The sequence below is a fragment of the Lepidothrix coronata genome, unplaced genomic scaffold, assembly GCF_001604755.1.
Source record: "Lepidothrix coronata isolate B3197 unplaced genomic scaffold, Lepidothrix_coronata-1.0 Scaffold278, whole genome shotgun sequence".
Lineage (NCBI taxonomy): Eukaryota > Metazoa > Chordata > Aves > Passeriformes > Pipridae > Lepidothrix > Lepidothrix coronata.
The window spans coordinates 440,913-460,956 of NW_016690458.1; the positions used below are offsets into that span (position 1 = coordinate 440,913).

At 43.1% G+C, this 20,044-nt stretch overlaps 1 protein-coding gene across 4 annotated transcripts in view; it reads left to right on the plus strand.

The window, feature by feature from the left end:
- Positions 1 to 1,708: 1,708 nt before the first annotated feature.
- ITCH (itchy E3 ubiquitin protein ligase) overlaps positions 1,709 to 20,044 on the plus strand; it is a 55,149-nt gene continuing 36,813 nt past the window's right edge. For 3 of the 4 annotated variants that reach the window (XM_017836488.1, XM_017836489.1, XM_017836487.1), the window contains exons 1-2: positions 1,720 to 1,791; positions 11,398 to 11,488. In XM_017836488.1, the coding sequence (XP_017691977.1) occupies positions 11,420 to 11,488 (69 nt within the window). In that variant the 5' untranslated portion in view covers positions 1,720 to 1,791; positions 11,398 to 11,419. Of the gene's footprint in view, positions 1,792 to 11,397; positions 11,489 to 20,044 lie in introns of all 4 variants that reach the window. The other variant, XM_017836490.1, reaches the window with a different exon arrangement.

Genomic DNA, 20,044 nt, shown 5'->3' on the forward strand with positions numbered 1-20,044 from the left:
TACCACTCAATTATATTCATCTTTGTTTGTAATGTATTCTATGTTAATTATTTATTTGTTGTTCCAGTTCACTGACAGGCCGTGATTTTTACCAGGGAAAATGATCTCTGAAACAGTGTGAATGTGAGGATTGTTCCACGTTCCTCTTGTCCTGGCAAACACAAACTGATCAGTAGTCTGTGCACCTGGAATACATTCTTTTTCTCATGAATTTTGGAGAGCAGATGGCGCCAGTGGAACTTGACTGGAGGCATCAGAAGCTGAAAAACAAAGGGATTAGGGCTGCTGGGGTTGAACAGCAACCACTTTTCGGAAGTGCTGTTTGGAAAGAGGAGGGGAAAATGACTACAGAGAGGCCAACTGATGTGGTGTCCTTGAAAAGAGACACTGAGCGTTATTCACCTCTGCTGGGAGACAACAAATCCAGCAGAAAGGAAGCCCAGCTGTGCATATGTGGAACTCCAGCTGCAGTCAGAGCCTCACTGTCCAGGACAGGAATTGGTATCACAACACTGGACGAGAGACAACTGTTTGTTTAGGTGATGCATGAGACAAAAATCTCTGTTAATTTTTATCATCATTAATTTGAATAGACCATTAACTACTGGAACTGTATGTGGTCAAATATTTCTAAAGGAACATAAAGACTTAAATGTGCATAGAAAAGCCTTAGAGGAAAAAAAAAAAAAAAAAGAAAAGAAAGAAACACCTCAAGAACTTGTTTCAGCTCTTCAAGTTGTTTGTTCTCATATAGGGCTGTAACCTTGGCCCCATTACGGTGAAAACAAGAAAGGTGTTACATAAAAGCTTAATAGTATCAATAGCTGAAGTATCTGAAGTGGATACATTAAACAGCAAAACCTTCACTGTGTGTCCCAGAGCCCTCACTGCCACCAGGGATGCTCCAGCTGCTTGGCAGTCAGAAACTCCTGTTACCCAGGACATCCCTTTGTGCTCTGGGAGAATTCCAGTCGTTACTGTCACTGCAGTACCTGGTGCCAGGGATGGCCGTGGGTTCCTCAAGGTGTTCCTGTGCCAGCCCAGCCCACGGCGGTGCTTTGGTGAGCAATGATTTTTACTGCTCTGTGTGTGTGCATATACGTATATATGTATATGTATATATACTCTGTGTGTGCATATAGAGTCACAAATCACAGAGTGGTTTGGGCTGGAAGGGACTTAAAGTTCATCCAGTCCCTCCCCTGCCATGGGCAGGGACACCTTCCACCAGCCCAGGTTGCTCCAAGCCCCGTCCGACCTGGCCTTGGACACTTCCAGGGATCCAGGGGCAGCCACAGCTTCTCTGGGCAACCTGTGCCAGGGCCTCATCATCCTCACAACCAAGAATTCCTTCCCAAAATCCCATCTAACCCTGCCCTCTGGCAGTGGGAAGCCATTCCCCCTTGTCCTGTCCCTCCAGTCCTTGTCCCTCTCCAGCTCTCTTGGAGCACCTTCAGGGACTGGAAGGGGCCCTAAGGTCTCCCTGGAGGTTTCTCTTGTCCAGGCTGGCCTCCCCACCTCTCCCCGCCCGCCTCCACAGGCCATGGATGCCGAGGACACCCGCTGGATACCAATGGATACCAGGGGATATCCCGGCCCCTCCCAACCCGCACCGAGCATGCGCGGCGCCTGTCGCGGGGCACGCCGGGAGCTGTAGTCCCTGCGGGCGGCCGGGGGGGGGGAACTCCGCGCCTGCGCAAGTGGCGGCCGACTTTGCCAAGTGCCTGTGGGAGGCCGGGCGGGCCGCGCTGCCATCTTGGAGCGAGGGACGGCGGAGCCGCGGCCGCGCCGGTGAGCGGAGCGGGCCGGGGGGCACGGGGGGTCGGGGAGGGGGGCACACGGGCCCCTGCGGGCGGCGAGGGGACACACGGGGAGCGCGGGGCCGCTGCAGGCGGGTTCGGGCGCGGAGGGGCCGCTCGCCCCGGGAGGGGCTCGCTGAGGGCGGTCCCGCCGCCCGGGGCAGCAGCGGGGGCAGCAGCGGGCCCTCCCCGCGGGTCCCGGGACCCCCGCACTGCCCGGCCCCGCCGCCTCCTCCCCGCTCGGTGCCGGCGGCACCTCCGGTCCCGTCCCCGGCGGTGCCGCGTCCCTGCCCGGCCGGACCCGCCGGCCTGTCCCGCCCGTGTCGCCGGGAGCTGCCCCCGAACCTTCGGCCTGCCGGGGACTCGCTGCCCACAGGGCTGTGCCCTCCGCAGCCCTGCCGGCACAGCCGCCTTCCCCCGTGTGTGTGTCCCCCCTGTCCCGGGGCTCCCTCCCGGGGTACGGGGGCTCGGTGCCCGTGTGCCGGCCGGGCATAGCCGTGCCGTGCAGGAATGTTTCCCGGCAGGAAAGCCCGGCTGCAGCCGGAGGTTTGTCCCGAGCCGTGTTCCCTCTCGTAAACACGGCGGAATGGCAACGCTGGTGCCACCGCTCTGTTTTGGAAACAGGGACAAGTTCTGGCTGTTAACCCTCCCGCTCCCGACCGGGCTGTCTGTGACCTTGTGTGCCGGTAGCGTACAGATAAAGCAGACGATGATGTTTGAGGATGCGTTTGTCCAATTTGCTCAGATATCCAAGAATTCAGCTTGTTTTAATAGCTGACATTTGTGGTGTTAAACAGGCAGGGGAACTCCCGATCTGTGTGTGGTGCAGAGAGAGGCAGGTGTAGCATTTGGGGTGTGTTGTGTGCCATCCTTTACCCTTGACGCTTCAGGAGACATCCCCAGCACAACTTATCTCTTTGCCTTAGAGTTGAAGAGCTCAGAAACCAGGACATTTTAGGCTATCCTTTTCCAATATATTACTGCTTATTTTAGTAAGTTTGTCATTGTTTGGTCTCTGCTACCCTGCCACTCAACCTTTTCAAAGAGAAAAGGAGAGAGATCTGGGCTGCTGTTTGTAAAAAGACATTCCGTGTGGAGAGACAGTACATCCAGCTATTGCTTGCATTTACCAGAGAAAAGGTGCAGGCATTTAAGAGCAAAACATGATCTGCAAGCTGTCTTTGGTTCTGAGGATTTTAATGCTTAAAAAAATCTTGTTTGAAAAAAAATTAATTCTTTTCTATCTTCTTGAAGCAGAGGCCCAAAACAGTTCTAATTTAAATACAGTTAGATTGCTATTCACTACAGCTGTTTAAATCTGAGCTTGCTCTAATGTGCCTTTTGAGTTATGATTTAGGGGACATTTAATCATTACACTGAATGCTTTCACCTCCAAGTGATCATTGGAATAATATGTAGCATTCTGATCCAAACTGGGTTTTCTTGTCTTTAAAACAAGAGCTGATACAGTACATGTGAAAGATGATGTTGCAGTGGAAAATAACTGAGACTTCTGAGAGCTAACTTTGAAAGCTTCTTACAGATTAAAGTTATTTTGGGGCTTAAGAGAGATTGAGAGAAGATTATTTATATGAATTTATTAGTTAAGGAGCATCACCTCTTTTTCTTCCCTCAATTTACTCTCCCTTCCTGAAGTTCTGTTTCTTCTATGGTGGAACAGACCTGAAACATGAAGTTTCTTTGTTTCTACGTTTCAAATGGTTTGGAGAAGTTAACTACAGAATAAATAAGCTCATAGGAAGACAGGTAGTAAAGTAGCATGATTCTCTTGTAGTTTGAATTAATCGTTGTTTCTAGGAGAGCGTACCTTAGACTGCTTGAAAAATAGGTTTCATTTTCTCCTATTTTACAGTATATGCAATAGATATTGTTTTTCAACAGCATTATCAGTCAGTGATAGCCTCAACATCTCTTTTGAGTTTAAGCTGTTTAAACAAATTGGTAAATGTATTCAACCATACTGAAGTACTTTTCATGTGGCAAAACCAATTTAATTTCTGCTTAAAAGCAAGGAAAGGAAGCTGCAGGGTTAGAGAGAACAAACAACCCATGCACATGGTAATGGTGAAGCTTCTGGGAGTGCTGTAACTGGTGGAGTTTATTTGTAAGCCCTTTTGCCTGGGTGTCCAGTTATGCTCATGTCATGTTCCAGTTTTTATCACTGTGCTGTGCTTAGGTGTAACTGTGGGAACTGCTTTGTGCCCTCACACCCGAGGAAAGTGAACCCGTGTGCAGAGCCCAGAGCAGAGCTGGCCTCAGTTCCTCGCTGTGACTGCACTTTGCCCAGCTGCAGGAGCCCTTTGAAGTGTGTGCTCGCCTCAGAAGAGGAAGTAGACAAGCCATGATTATGGTTTAACTTGGGAGGATTCTGTTTTTCTAGTTATTTGCTTTTTACTGTCTCGTAAACTGAGTATTTTTAAAGGTTTTAGGTAGTCCTTCTTGGGTTTGGTTGGACTGTTACCTGAGCTAATTCTCTGTGCAGGTTTTGGAGAGGGAAAGGCAGTTGTTGCTCTTCATCCCTCTCCTCTGAGGAATAAAGCAGGAGAGGTTTGGGCATTTTCTGTAAGTGACTGGTGTTTGGGTTTTACTGTAGTGCAGAGTTGCTGGAGCTGAAGAACTGATCTTTTTCTTCGTAAGTATTGCAAATTACTTTAATTTCTATTAAGTGTATTGCAACAAACTGGGAAAAAGCAGTTTAAAGAAGCCAAGGCCCTGTTTCATATGAGCAGCTCTCGAGTTATGCCTGGAATTTCTCCTTTTACTATACCAAAGCATAGCAGGTTTGTTCCCCGCTCTGAGGGAACACGAGACCAGATCTTGTTGCACCGGTAATTCAAATAATTTTTTCATACTTGGCAGTATGTTGCTGTTCTTTTTTTTTTTTTTAAAGTTTCATTACAGTCCTTCCATTTAGGAACTGATAATTCCTGCCTTCCACCCACCTGCCTGAGCTATTCTCAACTCTGCTGCTGGGAGAGGCACAGAACTACTGCCATGTTTGCATCTGCATCATTGATTCTGAACTTGGAGCTCACACTCAAATGCTGAGCAAGAAAAGGCCCATTCTCTTCTGGGGGATTGTTAAAGTTTTATTGGGTGGAACCTTGTTTCTAATCCAAAAGGGAAAGTTGAGTGACCTTCCTTGACTTGAAATGTGCAGATCTCGGGTTCTGGGTTTGGTAGGTGGTGATGTGGGAGCTGGAGTTTCAAGAGGAATGTGTCAATATGAGCCTCTATAAAGTCTTCTGTTCTTTATAGATCTAACTTCTTGTCAAGAGTACCCTTCAGGCATACTAAGTGTTAGCTGGATACCTGGTAATCTTTTTGAAGTTTATTACTAAGGAAAAGGAAGATCAGGTAAAGTTTAAAGTGGTCTTGAAATAGAAGAAGACATGATAAGACAGGCCTGTAATCTGGTTCTGATTTACTCATTAATTCGTCAAGTGGATAGCCATTTGCAGGGAAATATCCATCAAGAATATAATTTTTGTGACTGGGAACATGTTCATTTATGAAAAACAAAACAGGCTCTTTGATTCTCTGAGTTTCATGTGATTGGGGTGGAACTTTTGCCCAGGCAAGTCATTGATAACTTACTGCCCTAGTTAGCTTTGCATGTCCTGTACAATGGGAAAAGCAAAGGAAGGGTTGTTGCTGAGCAAGCTGAAGAGATGGACTGAGACACAGAAGAGTGGATTTGTGTTAATTTTTAACATGCTTTTGGTCAGCATCCATCCTTCGTGCCTGTTCCAGTCCCCAGTGCTAGCTGGCTTATAATTATGTATTAATAATCATTGCTCTTGCTTAACTCTTAGAGTGCTCAGATATCCAAATTGTTATTTCTTTCCTCCTGGTTTCATAAACACTTGAATGGATTAAGACCTGTTGCTCTGAATACTCCATTTGTTCTTTTATGACACCTTGATTTTTTGTTCTTCCAGTGCCATGAGCTGCTGCTCTTTTGATGGAGTGAGATTTTCGGTATAAGGATTCCTCATCTTTAAAGTTTATTTGCTTTGGCTTGTCAGAGCCTGATTATTGGATCATTTGGATTAATTTTTCTTGGTAGGACTTGCCTCTATAAGTGCGTATGCCTTGTGTGTTTATGTGTGTGTTTATTTCCTCCTGCTGGAAGTATGTCCCTTCAGGGACTAGATAACAGATGTGCTGGTCAATATAGCAACATGTTCACAAGATGATAATGTGTTTGGCCTAACCTTTAACCAGGCTTGCTATCCTCTGGGAAAGTGTTGCATATTTTCACCAGCTTTTACCTGAACAGCCTTTCCTCTCTATTCGAGACCTCCTGGGCAACCCTACATGTGAAGGTTTATAAACTGAGAGAAAAGAAAATATGCGAGCTTAGAAAATGAAGAAGTATCAGAGTGACACTGACTTGCTTTTCATCTCAGGATCCCAGAATGGTTTGGGTTGGAAGGGACATTAAAGATACCAGTTCAAAGATCACAAAGCTGCTTTGGTTCTTAAATGTCTGTGATTGACCCAGTGCACATGTTGTCATCAATAATGAATCTTGAAAGCAGCTTCTTATTCCAGCTGTTTGAAGGGGAATAATGTGTATGATGCTTACAGGAAAGAGGAGGGAAGTGCTGAAGGTTTAGTAAAGCACTCTGACCACCTCACTCTCTGCTGAAAAAGTTTCCAAACTAAACCTATCTATCCAGACTAAATAGGTGTCACCTGCCTTTTCAGGTGAATACTGGCCATGTGTAACATTTCTAATTCCATTTAAGTGTTCATCACCTAAGGACACAGAGGAGAAGTTAGAATCCAGGGGCAGTACTTCTGCAGGTAATTGGCATGTTCCCTTTTGTGCATGTCAAATTGAGTTTGTCACTAAGATAACAGAATCCTTTTTGCCTTTTACAAGCATGGCGTTTGCTGTATATTAAAATGACCAATTTCTAGAGCAATGCTGCATTTATTAAACATTTGCCTGAACCAGATCTAGTTCAGGTCAATGAATAAGCTATGGCAAGGCAGCAGTGTTCTCATTGTTCTTCTGTGCACCCATTGGATCAGGGTATTTAACCCCTGTTCTGAAATCTAGTTTGGCCAGGTGGATTTGCTCTGTGTGGAGACCTGTTGACATTGCTGGTGGTTTATTTATTTTATATTCTCCATGGTTTAAAGGTTTTAAACATAGCCCTGTGAGGTGTGGCATATCGTGAGTTTGTTCCTTTCCTTTCCACTCTCAGAATTACAAGACTTATGGTAGTAAGTACTCTTAGTGAGGTTTGAGTTATTAAAGCAAAAAATAACATTTAAGCGAAGTCTTGCTTTCATCTGGGATGTGAACAAAATAATACTGTCCTGAGGGGGATATTAGAGGTGAAAATGCTGTCAGACTAATGCCTGTTCACTTTGAAGCTGGGAAGCTGCCCAGTGAACTCTACCTTTGAGTGGAGGAAACACCAGCAAAATGGAATTCCCAGTTAAGGTGGGTGATACGGGAGGTGAGAGAGGAGGGACTTCCAAGACATTAATGATAGGAATGGGATCTATTCTGAGAGAAAGCCTATGTCACAGCTGGGATTCCTTTGCTTTCTGCAATTTCACTTCCTGTTTTTTAAAATAGTAAACTTTCTACTTTGTATTTTGCATTTCTGCCTTCATGACTTCTAATCAAACACAGTAAGGTTCTAATGTATCACAAACTAGATAAAGTGGCGGAACAAAATTTAGAAGAGCAATTGTCAGAACTCCTCACCGGGTTTAGCCTCAAGGATATTTTGCTGTTTAAGAAGATCACTGCACAGCATTATAACCCTGTGGACCTGTACCTTTATTCCAGGGTTCCTTTTTGGTTTGCCTCATGGTGCCTGGACGGGGAAGCTGTGACGGGGGGGCTGTACCTTGTGGGATGTTCACACTGAATTACTCCCCCTGCATAGTGTGCTTTGCCAGGACATGCAAAATATGCCTATTTTATGTAAAAAAATTTTTTTTTGCAGTTCTCAAGGCTTTTTTCCTGAAGATTTACTGGGTTTAGGTAGCTCAGTGACTGTCAGTTTAGCACTGGCACAAAGACAGGGAAGGACTGTGAGACCGTGTGAAGGGCAAGGTGGGCTGTCCCTGTGGCACTGTGGAGCTGCTGGAGGGGAACTCCCGGGCTGCACTCCCCTGAGGGCTCAGCAGCTGCACTGCTGACACTTGTGCAGTTGCCTCTGGCTCACTTTTTTGGTTTAGTTTTAGTTTAGGATCCAGTTCTAAACTTCTTCACAGTCCTGTGGTCTTCCAGTTGGCAGTATGGAGAGCCCCTTGGAACTGAAGGATGTAATTCATGTTTGTTGTTAGCAGATGGTCCTGTTCTTTTTTTTTTAATGTGCAACTGTCAGTTCTTCATACAGAAGGTCTAGGATGTAAAGACTGTCATTCAAGGATTTCATTTATTACTATAATTGGAAACAATGGGTAACCCAGAATTTCCAAAGTCTACTTTACCTGCTGCTAAAGGGCAAAGGAATTTTAGGGCAGCCCCACAAAAACCAAGATTAGGGGAAATGTTGAGAATATTGAAATAGTGGTACGGTTCTAAGCCGCCTTTTCCCTGCTGTTTCTCTTTTATTTTTCAGAGAGGCATGAGCTGGAACATAGCAGGCAGTCAGATTGTGCAGGGTTGGGATGGTGGTGTTGTCCCCTCCTGACCATCTGGTCACTTGCAAAAGATTCTTGGGAAGCAAGTAATGGACTTCCATTGCAATGAGAAAACATGAAGATGATTCCTCTGGAACTCAAGATTTTGCTTGCAGCAGTTTGCAGTTTTGGAAAAGACAGTGACCTGTAGCAGAGTTTCAGATACCTCAGGGTTGACTTAAATAGTCTCAATACTTTTTTTCCCCCAGAAATTCTTATTTCCATTACATCTTTTGGATTTGCGTGCTCTGCTGTAGTAATAAATAATTTAGGTTGGAAAGATGCAACCTTTATTTTTGGCTGACATTGGTTTTCACACACAGGAATATTACTTTATTTTATTGCAAATACTAGATTTCCAGTTCTACTTTATTTGATTGTGATGCTTAAGAATATTCAGAGAAGCAGCTTATTTTTCTCATGGGGCAGTATATGTGTAGTTATACCTTGGTACCAAGTTACCTGTGAGAATTTCAGTGCTTGCTCTTACAGCTGTGTCAGAGTTAATCAGCAGGAACTGCCTCACACCATCGACTTTGCTAAAGCACAAACAAGCAGCAGGTGACCAAGAGCTTTCTTTTTGGAGAGATTTCAGATCATCAGCACGTTACAGTTGTCCCTGGTAGCAGGGAATGATTCATCACTTCTTTAATGAGCCTCCCAGGTTGGATTGCAGAGCTGTGCACTTTGTTTTGATTTCATTTATTGCTCAGGTACCTACAGTGACAATCTGTTCAGCAAGTTTTTGTAGGCAGTGTGTTTCTCCTGAAAGCTCCGTGGGCATTTTTATCTGTGCTCTTGGGAGCAGTGGAGCTGTGTTTGAGGCTCTCTTCATTGCTACACCCACAGAGGGAGGTACCTTGTACTCCTTGAACCTTCGTCAGCACTCCTGGACACTTAAAACCAGGTGCACTGTGTTCTGGACAGTCCTGCACAGCACATCCTGAAGGATCATGTTTAGGTTCATGCAGGCACTGGAATGTTGCTTGTGGAAATTGTATCTGCTGCATTTGAGGCTTCCAGGTGACGGGATCAGGGTTTCCAGTCTTTTAGTAGGCAACAGATCTTACCAGAGGCTACCTGTAAAAACCTTATTTAAAACAACTGTAAGGGCAGGTGAAGTTGCAATGACCCCAGGTAATGCTGTAATCTAATGGTGAAGCTTCCTGGGATTTTTCATTCCCCAGAGTTAAAGCCTTTCTGCAGGTTTGTTTAAGTGTGTGTACAAACCATTGATAATGAAATGTAGCTCTGAGAAAGGAATGGGGAAATATGTGGAAGCAGGCACTGAGCTGTAAACAAGGAGGAAAACTAATGGCCGGAGATGATGAAATCCTGTGTGGATGCTGTCCTCTGTTAATAGCTGAATGTGTTAACTGCTGCTGAAGAGGCTTATTCCAAAGCTGCAAGGTGGGTGGTGAAACAGAAGGTGGTGGCCTTGTATTTTGTTTTACTGAGCGATTTTGTAGCAGAGAAATTGTTTCTTATTGACACTTTGAAAATAACGCCTTTGAAATGCCTTTAAAAATAGCTGTGATACAAAACCCATTGGTTTCCTTCTGATTCCAAGTCACAAAATAACCAGCCAAATTAGTTAAAGCTCAAGTGGTTCTCCAACATATCTGCTGATGTCAGTCTTTTATCTCTCTTCCCGTGAGCATCAAATTAAGTTCTGCAGTTTCTGAAATTTGCTCACGAAGGTTAATGATTTCCACCTTTTAATTGGCAAATATCATAAAGCATGATCTGAACTGTGGTGCTGTGTGGGTATGTCTGTACTAGTGAGATAGGGGAGGGAAATGTGGGAACTGGAAATGAGGGAAAGTTAGTGGATATGTGAAAATCATAAGGTTGATGTGGTAACGTTGATGGGAAATTATCCACTTGGAATGCAGCTGTTTTATGCCTCCAAAATTAAGTTACCTGTATATACATCCCTGGGATTTTTGGCAGCATCATTTTTGTTTGGTTTTAGTATCAGAAGTGAAACTCCACTGCCATTCCCACTGAAGTTTGGATTCATTTATATAGACACCTAGGAGAAGCTTTTAGAAACTGTTAGAGAATCAACATCCTTTAAGTGACACTCCAGCCTAAATTTGTCACACATGGGATATTTTTAATGTAAAATAGAGTAATTAGTTTGATTGAAAGTGCTGCAGAGATTGGGACAGGAGCTTTAAAGAATCATGGGAGAGATGCAGAGCAACATATGGATAAATGTTATAACAGATTTACTTGGGTGAGTTTTTACCATATGAGTTAAAATGAAGGAAATATGTAAAAGTATCAACAAGTTAAGATGTCTTTTCAAATAAACAGACTATTAACCATGATATTCAATGACTTCCCCATCTCTGATGTTGTGTAAATAATGACAGGATACTACAGATTCCAACATATGTAAATGTTTTATGAGGTTTCTTATCAGGGCAAAAGAAAATGAAAATCAGCCAAGAAAGCAGTGTGCATGTGAAGTGTCCAGTAGCATTTTTCTGTTTGGACCTGGCCTTGATTTCTGCATGTTCTTCAGTCTCATGTTACCTGACTGTCAGTAGTTGGAGCAGGTAACACTTGGGTCTGTACAGTCCTGGACACGGTGTAGAAGATTGACTCAAGCTGTGTTGCTTTGTTCTTTATAATAGAGAGCAGCAATGAGGGAAATGGAAGTAGTTTTTAAAACTGGGAAAAAATACCTAGTGTAGGCTTGTGCATTGAATTTCAGTGTAGGACTTGGGAAAAGCTGTAGAAATTAGAGGGACACTGAAGATGAAGATTGCTGAACCTGAAGAAGGTGTAGTGCTGACTGATGCTGTCTGTACTATTCAAACTAGTAAAACATAAACTGTATCAATAACTGGGCACTGAAGGAGAACCTCAGTTTGAAAAAAAAGAATAACCTCTCTAACTCTCTTGATAGGTGTCTCTTTAGAGGAGGAGGAATGTGCAGCGAGACAGACATAAAGAGAACAAGCAGGAAGAACAGGACAGGAACAACTGGAATTATTGAGGTAGTTTTAGGGGACTCAAAGAAGCACAGAATACTTGAGGTTAGAGGAGACTTCTGGACATGGTCTGGTCCAAACCCATGTGCTTAAAGCAAGGCCAAGTCAGAGTGGTCAGTAACGTGTTCAGTCGGGTTTGGAATGTCTGAGGATGGCAACTTAACCTCTCTTGGCAATTTCCCCACTGTTCAGTCACCTCAGTAAAATAAATAACTCCATCCCATTTTTACACTGAATTTCCTGTGTTTTAATTTGTGCCCACTGCCTGTTGTCCCATCCCTGAGCACTGCTGGGGACAACCAGCTTTTTAACCCTTCAGGTATTTATATACACTGATAAGATCCTCCTGAGCATTTCTCTTTTCCAGGTTTACAATCCTGGCTCTCTCAGCCTGTGCCCATATGTCGTGTTGCAATCACTTTGTCATCCCTGGCTGGTGTCACACCAGCACATCTGTGCCACTCTTGATGTGGGGAGCCCAGAATTAGAGTTGAAAGGAAGGATGACCTTTCCTGTCCTGCCAGCGATGCTTTTCCTAATGCAGCCCAGGCTGCTGGTGACCCCTTTTTCTGCTGTGAGGAAGCATTGCTGGTTGGTGTTCAACAGCACCAGTGTTTTCTGCAGAGTTGTTTTTCTGTCCAGCTGCCCCCAGCCTTTACTGGTGTGTGGGTTTATTCCTCCCCAGGTGCAGAACTTCATGGAATTTTTGTTCCATCAGCATATTTGCTGAGAGTGAGCTTGGTCCCATTGTCCAGGTCATAAATGGAGAAGTTAAACTGCAATACCAGGAGTGTGGAAATTCACTCACAGGAGTTGAGGGACCTTTTTGCTTTATTGTGGCACAGTGTGGGCTTCACTGAGCCCAAGCATGACTTCAGAGATTCATTAGAAAGATTAGTTTTGATGAATGATTTTCTCTAGAGCATAGAATGAAAAGCAAGTTTGTTTCAGTTGTTCAGCACCTCTGTGGATGCTGAATACTGCTGGAAATTTATCCTCCTTGTTAAAAGAAATATTTATGCCTACATACAGTACTCAGTTACTGCATTTCCTCCCACATGAAACAGGTAGTTCTGTGGTCCAGCTCATCACTTAGGCCTCAGAAACACAGTCTGTTACCCTGGTTGATGACACAAATACTTTGTGCTTTGACAGACTTTTTACCTACAGCACTCATCATTCAAGTTAAATATATGCTTTAAATGCAATCTTGATCTATTTGACTAAAAAGACTGTGATTTTCCCCTTAGTTTTAACTGCTGTGGTCATGTATTTCTAGTAGTTTTGTAGAAACAATTTTCTAGCCTCGATTTTGTGCAGAAGAAGGGACAAAGCAGATCTGTCCCAGTGATCTACAGTGGAAAATTTGGGGGTTTCCTTTTTAGAATTTTGTAAAGGAAAATATGCTGAGAAAAAATCTCCTCTGGAACTGTGAAATGAAGTGAAATGTGCAAGCCTTGAAGTGACTGAGTCACATGGTCACATGTGAAAATACTCCTGTCCACACTGGGGGAATGAAAGGAGGAGAAGAGCTCGAATCAGTGGATGGAACTGGGACCTGTGGAGGTTTCCACGGGGCCAGAGTGCAGAGAGGACTAGGGCAAGGGAAACAGGGAATGCATCTTCATTAGTGTTTTAATTGTTGTAATTCATACAAGGAGTGGGAATCCACTGATTGTTCTCACAGACTGCACTTGGATTTGACTTGTGAAATGAGCTTGGATCAAGGAAGCTGAGCTGCTTTTGGGTTAAACTAAACTGGAGGCTGTGGTGCTGCTGGTGTGGGACTGAGGACTCAGAGTAGAGCTGCTCCAAACTAGAGCTCCAGAAATGTGTCCCCTGTGGGTATTGGGTCTGCCTGGCCCCACTCCTGGTACTTCCCTGCTCCTGGATGTGGGCACAGCTCCAGCAAATCCGATTAGGGGAGGTACAGGGAGAGTTCAGAGACCCTCACCACTGGGAAAAGGCTGTTACCACTGTAAGAGAAGCTGTAACAAAAACCAGGTCGGCTACAGTGTTTCTGAAAGGTGTGGGCAAGGAGTTTTTTGTGATGATTACAATACAAGAGGTGAAAATGGGTCTGTAAGAAAAAAGGGATCTGTTTTGGCAAGTAATTCCCTCAGTAAGCTTAGGAGCTGTAAGACAGTGCCATGAGCTGATACAAGCTAAAGGGTAATAGTCTTATTTTGAAATGCAACTTTTAGAAAGGAATTATTTTAATTTTCTGTGAATGTGTACAATATGAACAATTGTTGAAAATGAAGAAGCACTGAAGGTCTTCAAGAAGAAATGAAACAAAACAGAAAGAAACCCAAATTGATAAAAAGGGAAGCATTTATATGGATTGTTATTAATAAAAGGCACAGAGGAACATACATCTGAAGGTGTTAAAGGAATAGCTGTTGCATTTACTAAATCCAGAATTATTTTTGGAAGACAACTGGAGAATGCTTCCAAAGGAGTTAGCTTGGGAACTCTTCTCAGTCTTTCAACTGAGAGACGTATGAAATGAATGTACAAACGTGTAGTGGAAAAATTACTGCACTTCTGTGAATTAAATCATGTAACAAAATAGATCTTGTCTGGTTTGTTTGTTTTAACTTTTAGATTTGTCCTGTGGTTTTAGCAAAGTAGTTTGATATATGGTTTTATGAAGTAAACAATCTCTTATCGAATGGAAGCTGCTGGTGATTGAACTTGATTGGAAGGCGTCCCTTAGGTTGGAGAAAGTTGTCTTTGGAGTTCACCTCTTTGCTCACTCTTTTTCCACGTTATTGCAAATACCAAGAGGAATGACATTTCTAAGGACTGCATCTCTAGGTAACTCTGTATTTTAGCTTTCCTGTTCAATATGTTTTGTTTCTTTTGCTAGGTTTCAGCAGCAGTGTGGCCCGGAGATGTGTAAGGGCAGACATGCTAAGGATGGAAGGCATTGTGCACCTTTATGCCCTAGGAGAATAGGATATATGTTTGTGCAAAGCCTCAGAGCCACTCTCTTTGTTGGCATTGTATCTGGAAACATGAACATCTAGTAAGATGCCTTTATTATAACTTGTATTTTGCTCCTAGTTGAGTGTACTGAAAGTTAGAGACACTGACATTGATGTTAGCCCTGTTTTGGGGGGGTGTTGGACAGGATGATCTCCAGAGGCCCTTTCCAGGCCAAATGTGTGATTCTATAAAAAAAAAAAAAAAGTGTGGGAGAGGAAATTGGAAACCAATTCCTAGAAGTGTGTTCTTGTTTTAAGATACCCTTGTCTCCTCCTGTGCTCTTTCAGTAACACATTTTCACTTACGTTATTTTCAGATCGTTTTTAGGCAGTGTTTTGCTTAAATGCACAGCATAAGGAGAACAGAAATACATGGGAAGGGTCTGAGAGATGAAAGGATAAATGCTGCCTGGCAGTTGTTTAGACTGTGCAGAAATGCCTGAGAGTAAAACCAAACACACTTTTCTCATCCTGGGTGAATTTTCTCACAAGGCTTTGTACCACCACTTCAAAGTCAGTGCCTGCTCAGTGTATTTTGTCTCCTTAATTTCCTGGGCATTTCATAACAGGCAAAATTTTGGGGTTTTTTTTGGTGTATTTTTATCTTTTCAAGTTTTCATCACGTGTTTTACGTAAAATAACTTTTGATCCTTGAATATCTTTGTTTTAAATATGGAAATGTTAATTTCCTGACTATTTCTCCTAACTCGTTGCATTGCAAGAAAATTGTTAAAACTGCCAAAAGAGGAGTAAAAGGAGGGTAATATAAATTATCTCTTCCCAGCAATCATGAGTTAATAGATTACAAGTACGAAAATTGCTTAAGGGGGGGGGGAAATAACTTAAACTTTTGATGTGATATTTTTGATCTGGGTGATCACATTAAGATTATATTGTTGCCCTAATTAAAAATTAATTGAATAACATGAATAAGTAGCTTATAGCTTGTGGATTTATGTGACTGTCTCCCTCACTACTGTGTCACACAGCTGAAGCAGTGATAAGCAGAGGCCTCCAGAAAAATTCTTTCCTTCCCTTTCCCATAGCAACAGGCAGGAAGGGACTTTGGGTAAAGTTCTCAAGATTCCTTTGCATGCTGTCATGGTAAGGTCTAAAATAACCTGTTGCCAACACCACCAGGAATATTTGACTGAGGTGCTCAAGGCTGGGATTTGTGCTTTGTAGGAGCATTAAATGCTTTTGGATACCTGCTCAGCTCCCTGTCAGCTCCCAGTTTAACAGTGTCTGGCCACACTGTCTGCTTTTCCCTGCAGAAAATTGTCTTCCAAGGTTTCCACTGAAAAAAATGTTGTTTATTCTCTCTAGGTGCTTTCTTTATAGAAACCTGGAAATAAAACAATTGGGGTTTTTTAGAAGTGTAGTATAAAAGGGTTTGTTGCTTGTCAGGGCTCTCTCACTACAGGCCTGCCCATTACATTGCTTCAAGCTGTCTTTTTCCCTCTCTGAGGAAGGATGTCCCTGATTATTTCTTTAACCTGTATTTCCAAAAGGTCCATTTGGGACATGGGTCACAGTGCAAGGAAGTGGGAGAATTAAGAGGGAGGGCTGGCATTCATTTCTACAGGACATGAGAGTTCTAATTGCTAGAACTTGATGCCTTTATTTTGTTAGAGGTCTATAGTAACAGTCTAATGACAGGAGTGTGTAAGGTCAGAGGAACTTTGGTGTTTGGAGGTGCTAAAAGGGTATTTCCCCATGGTGTTCACACCTTAGGGCTCCGTTACTCCAGCAGGAAAAGGCAACCAACAGTGAGTTAGAACTCTTGACCTACAGGGTCAGCTCCCAGAGGAGGGGGACTAGAAAAGAGTTTTGTTCATCGTGAACTAGATAAAAGAGCACAGACCTGTGTAACTGAGCTTTTACCTCGTGAGTGTGTTGCCAGCCCGGGATAACACCTGGAAGCTTTCAGCTGTATCTGGTTTCTTGAATGAAAAGCAAAGTCTTACCTTGCTACCTGCAAAGCAACTGCTTCCCTTGCAGTCCACGTATTGTAACTTTGTTCTGGTCGTGAACTCCCACTGGAAATTTTCCTGAAATCTCATCACAAAAGATGAAACATAGTTCTGAGTCAGTGCAGTATTGTGTTAAAGCTGTATGATTACAGAAGATTTTTTTAAAGGAATTTTTAAGGCCAAAATGAGTTTCTAAAAGCAGTGGTTTGTAAAACGCAGGAGTTAATCCAGTTAATGTCCAGTTAATACTGGTAAATCCAGCAATTTAAAGATCTGTTTAAGGTTGTGGTAGTTAAATTATTCCAGTTTCACTGTCTTCTCCTTTGTCTTCTCAACATTGGTTTAATTCTCTGTCCTGGGGGTTACCAGGCATGTCGAGTTTAATTGATCTTGTTTTCCAGTGGTGGTATTTAAGAACCAACCATTTCAAGGATTGCTCTGTTTCAAAGATTACAGCAGTGAACCAGTTTTAGCTTAGTGGTTTGCATATATGAATTGTTGTCTTCTTTGAAATGGATTGTACCATGAGAAGGAAATGGCTGAAACAAAAATAGACCATCTCTTTGTTTTCACAAATGGTTTTAATTATCCTGTGCAGCTCTCTGCAGTGGCTGCTCTTGCCAGGCTTTCTGGAATCAAGGCATACGATGTTCGTGTACACTTTTGTCTTTTTTTCCCCTCTTAAAAGTTAGTAGAAGTTAACATCCTCATAGTTAGAGAGGAAATTCAGTGGAAAGGCAGCTAAGCTGGTGGCAATGCCTGTTTGGTCCCTTTTGTCCTGCCTGCCACAGTTTTAGCCAAAGAACAGCCTCTGGTTGGGAATTACTGATGTACCACTGAAAGAGGGAAAAACTGTCAAATTACGTGTTTTTTTTCTTTGAATTTTGCGTGTTGCAGTTCTGTTTCTTTACATGTCTTTTCTCCAGTTCTTTTATTCAGTGTCAAATGCTACCTGTGTGTACCAAAAAGTCAGAGGAACTCTTTCTGCTGAGGTGCAGGTTTTACAAGGAGGCTTCTCGCTACAGAGAAATGCTAATGACTGAATTCTCTGTAATTTTGATATAAGTCTTCAGTTTGAGAGGCCTGAAGACAGTTTAATTTGGATTGCAGGCAGTGTTGGAAGCATTTTGCTCTCCTCTGAAGTTGATGGACCAGTTTTTCTAACCAAGGAACGCTGGTGATCCCAGGTATTGAGGGAAGAGTTACAGTGTGAATATCTCTGAGTGTCTGGCCACAACATTTCCAGCCTTACTCTGCCTTTCCTTGGGCAATGTCTTTGTTTTGACAGGCAGGTTAAATGTTTTTCAGCATTGCCAGCTTAGAAACTTTGGATTCTAAGTGTTCAGTTTGGATTCTAATGTTCAGTTCTCTTTTGAAGTGGTAGATATTTAGGAAAGACAAGGAATCAGCACTCAGGATTACTGTTGCATAAATAATTGTTTCTAAAAAAGGTGTCTGAGGCTGTTAGTGTTTAGTTCCTTAGTCTTTGCTGCTGTAATTTAAAATCTGTTGGTGACACAGCCCTTTTCTGATGCCTTTGTAGGATATCCATGTGCTGTCCCACATTACCATTCACGTAGCATTGAGGTCGCAGGGAACTGGTAAAACAAAACCCAGTGTGAGACTTCACAGGAAGGGACTGTGGTACTGACTCTTCAGATCTCACACTGATTGTACTCTCTCACTCTCATTCTCCCACACATTTCATTTACTCCTCTCTCACAGCCGTGTGCTCTCAGACACCAGGACATTTCCATGTGCTTGGCTGGGATAGCCAGTGTCACTTGGGTGCTCCATGGAGGATGGAACTAATGGGATCTGTCGCTGTTTATCTTGCTCTGGCTTCCTGTTGGTGACAACAAACTACTTCATAGACGGATATTTTATATCCTTTGGGAGTCAAGAGCTGGTTTTTGCTAGTCCTTTGCTCTAGAATCTGGCTTAGTTCAGCCCCCATAAATCTTCAGTGAAGGCTAATGGTGGTTGTTTTTTCCTTATTTGGAATATCCGTATCTCTAAAGCTACAGTATGTTTTCCTGTTGGGCTGACAGGAAAAGGAATGACATATGTGATGTGACATAACCCTGCTGGCAATTTGCTCTTTGAAGCACAGGCTGTTTTGCTGGCCAGGCATCTGCTGAAGTCTTATCAGAGCAAAGGCATCCTGGCCTTGACACAAACACTCCTCAGTTTTATTCCTGCAAGGAGTGTCTTTTGTTATCAATCAAAGCCATTTTAGCCTTTGTTTTGCTGATTTCAGACATGCATTTCCATTTCTTCTTTGTTCATGTCAATGGAACATCTCCATTACATTCTCTACAAGGTGTGTTTGCTCATAGCAGAATAAGATTCAATAAATTCAGTTCTAGAGAACAGATTCAGATAATCTCACTTGTAGAATTAGACCTGTTGATTTAGAAGGGCTGTGACTTCTGACTCTGATACATCACTGTGCTTTGAAAGGGTGCAGAAATGATCCTCTGTAAAGAGATGTAAAAAAAAAAAAGTGATTCCTGTGTTGAGCCAGAAGTACAGCGGATTGTATATGCTGTATACATGGATCAGATACGGAAAAAAAGCAAAGGACACAATTTGAAGACACATAATGGATGAAGTTTCTGCTGCAGTGTCAAGAATTTCTCATTAGCAAGTCCAGTGTAGAAACAGGACAAGAGTTGGGCACCTCCTTTCCTTTGTTTTGTGGTTTATATATCTTGCTTTTCCCTCCTTGCAGCCTCTGAAGGTCATGTCACTTGGTTTGCTTCCCAAACTGATTAAATTGTTTTCCCCACAAATACATTTTTAGCCAGTGTATTGAACTGGCTCCAGTGTTATCTCAGGGTCGGGATCTCCCTGGCTGTTCCCAGTGCAGCTGTACCTGGATAACCTGAGTGTGGGGCTGCAGGGAGCTGTGCCTGTGCTGCCTCTGCCAGGGGAGACAGGACCACACAGCTCAGAACTCCAAGCCAGGCTCATATTTGTTCAAAAATGGGCATTTTCAATGTCAGCAGTTGTGATACAGCACAGGCTGCTTGGATTTCCCAGCCTCCCCAGTAAATGGGGGTAGTGCTGCTCTCACAGCAACACCAAAGGAGCCAGGCTGCACTTTGTGTTAAACCCTCTCTGGTCCATCCCTTATATAAATATCCCTTGATGCAAACCTCAGGATTGCTTCCCTTTCCAACCTGTACTCAACACTCATAATCTGTGTCTATTCTTTTCTCCCTGGTTGATTACTCAGCAGTCTCTGCCTTTCTGTCTGTCTTTTGATTTGTTTGGGCAAACCTGACCATGGCCTAAAAACTTATTTTAAGGGGGGAAAAAAGTGTAAACCACTAAAACCAGCTTTGTCAAACCACATTTTACTTTAAAGATGAAAGTTGAACAGTTAAAGTAACTGCAAATTTGCTAAGCAAGTAAGTTGCCAAACTTGCTGTCTCTGCCTGGGCTCTGTGTATTTACAGCTAACATTAAAGAGAAAACCCTTTTCCACAATATGCATGTCCTCAGTTAAAAAAAGGCTTCAGTGTTTTGGGGGAAGGAGAGAAAGCATTTCTCTAATTTCTCACACATAAAGTCCACGTATTTATCACATACCC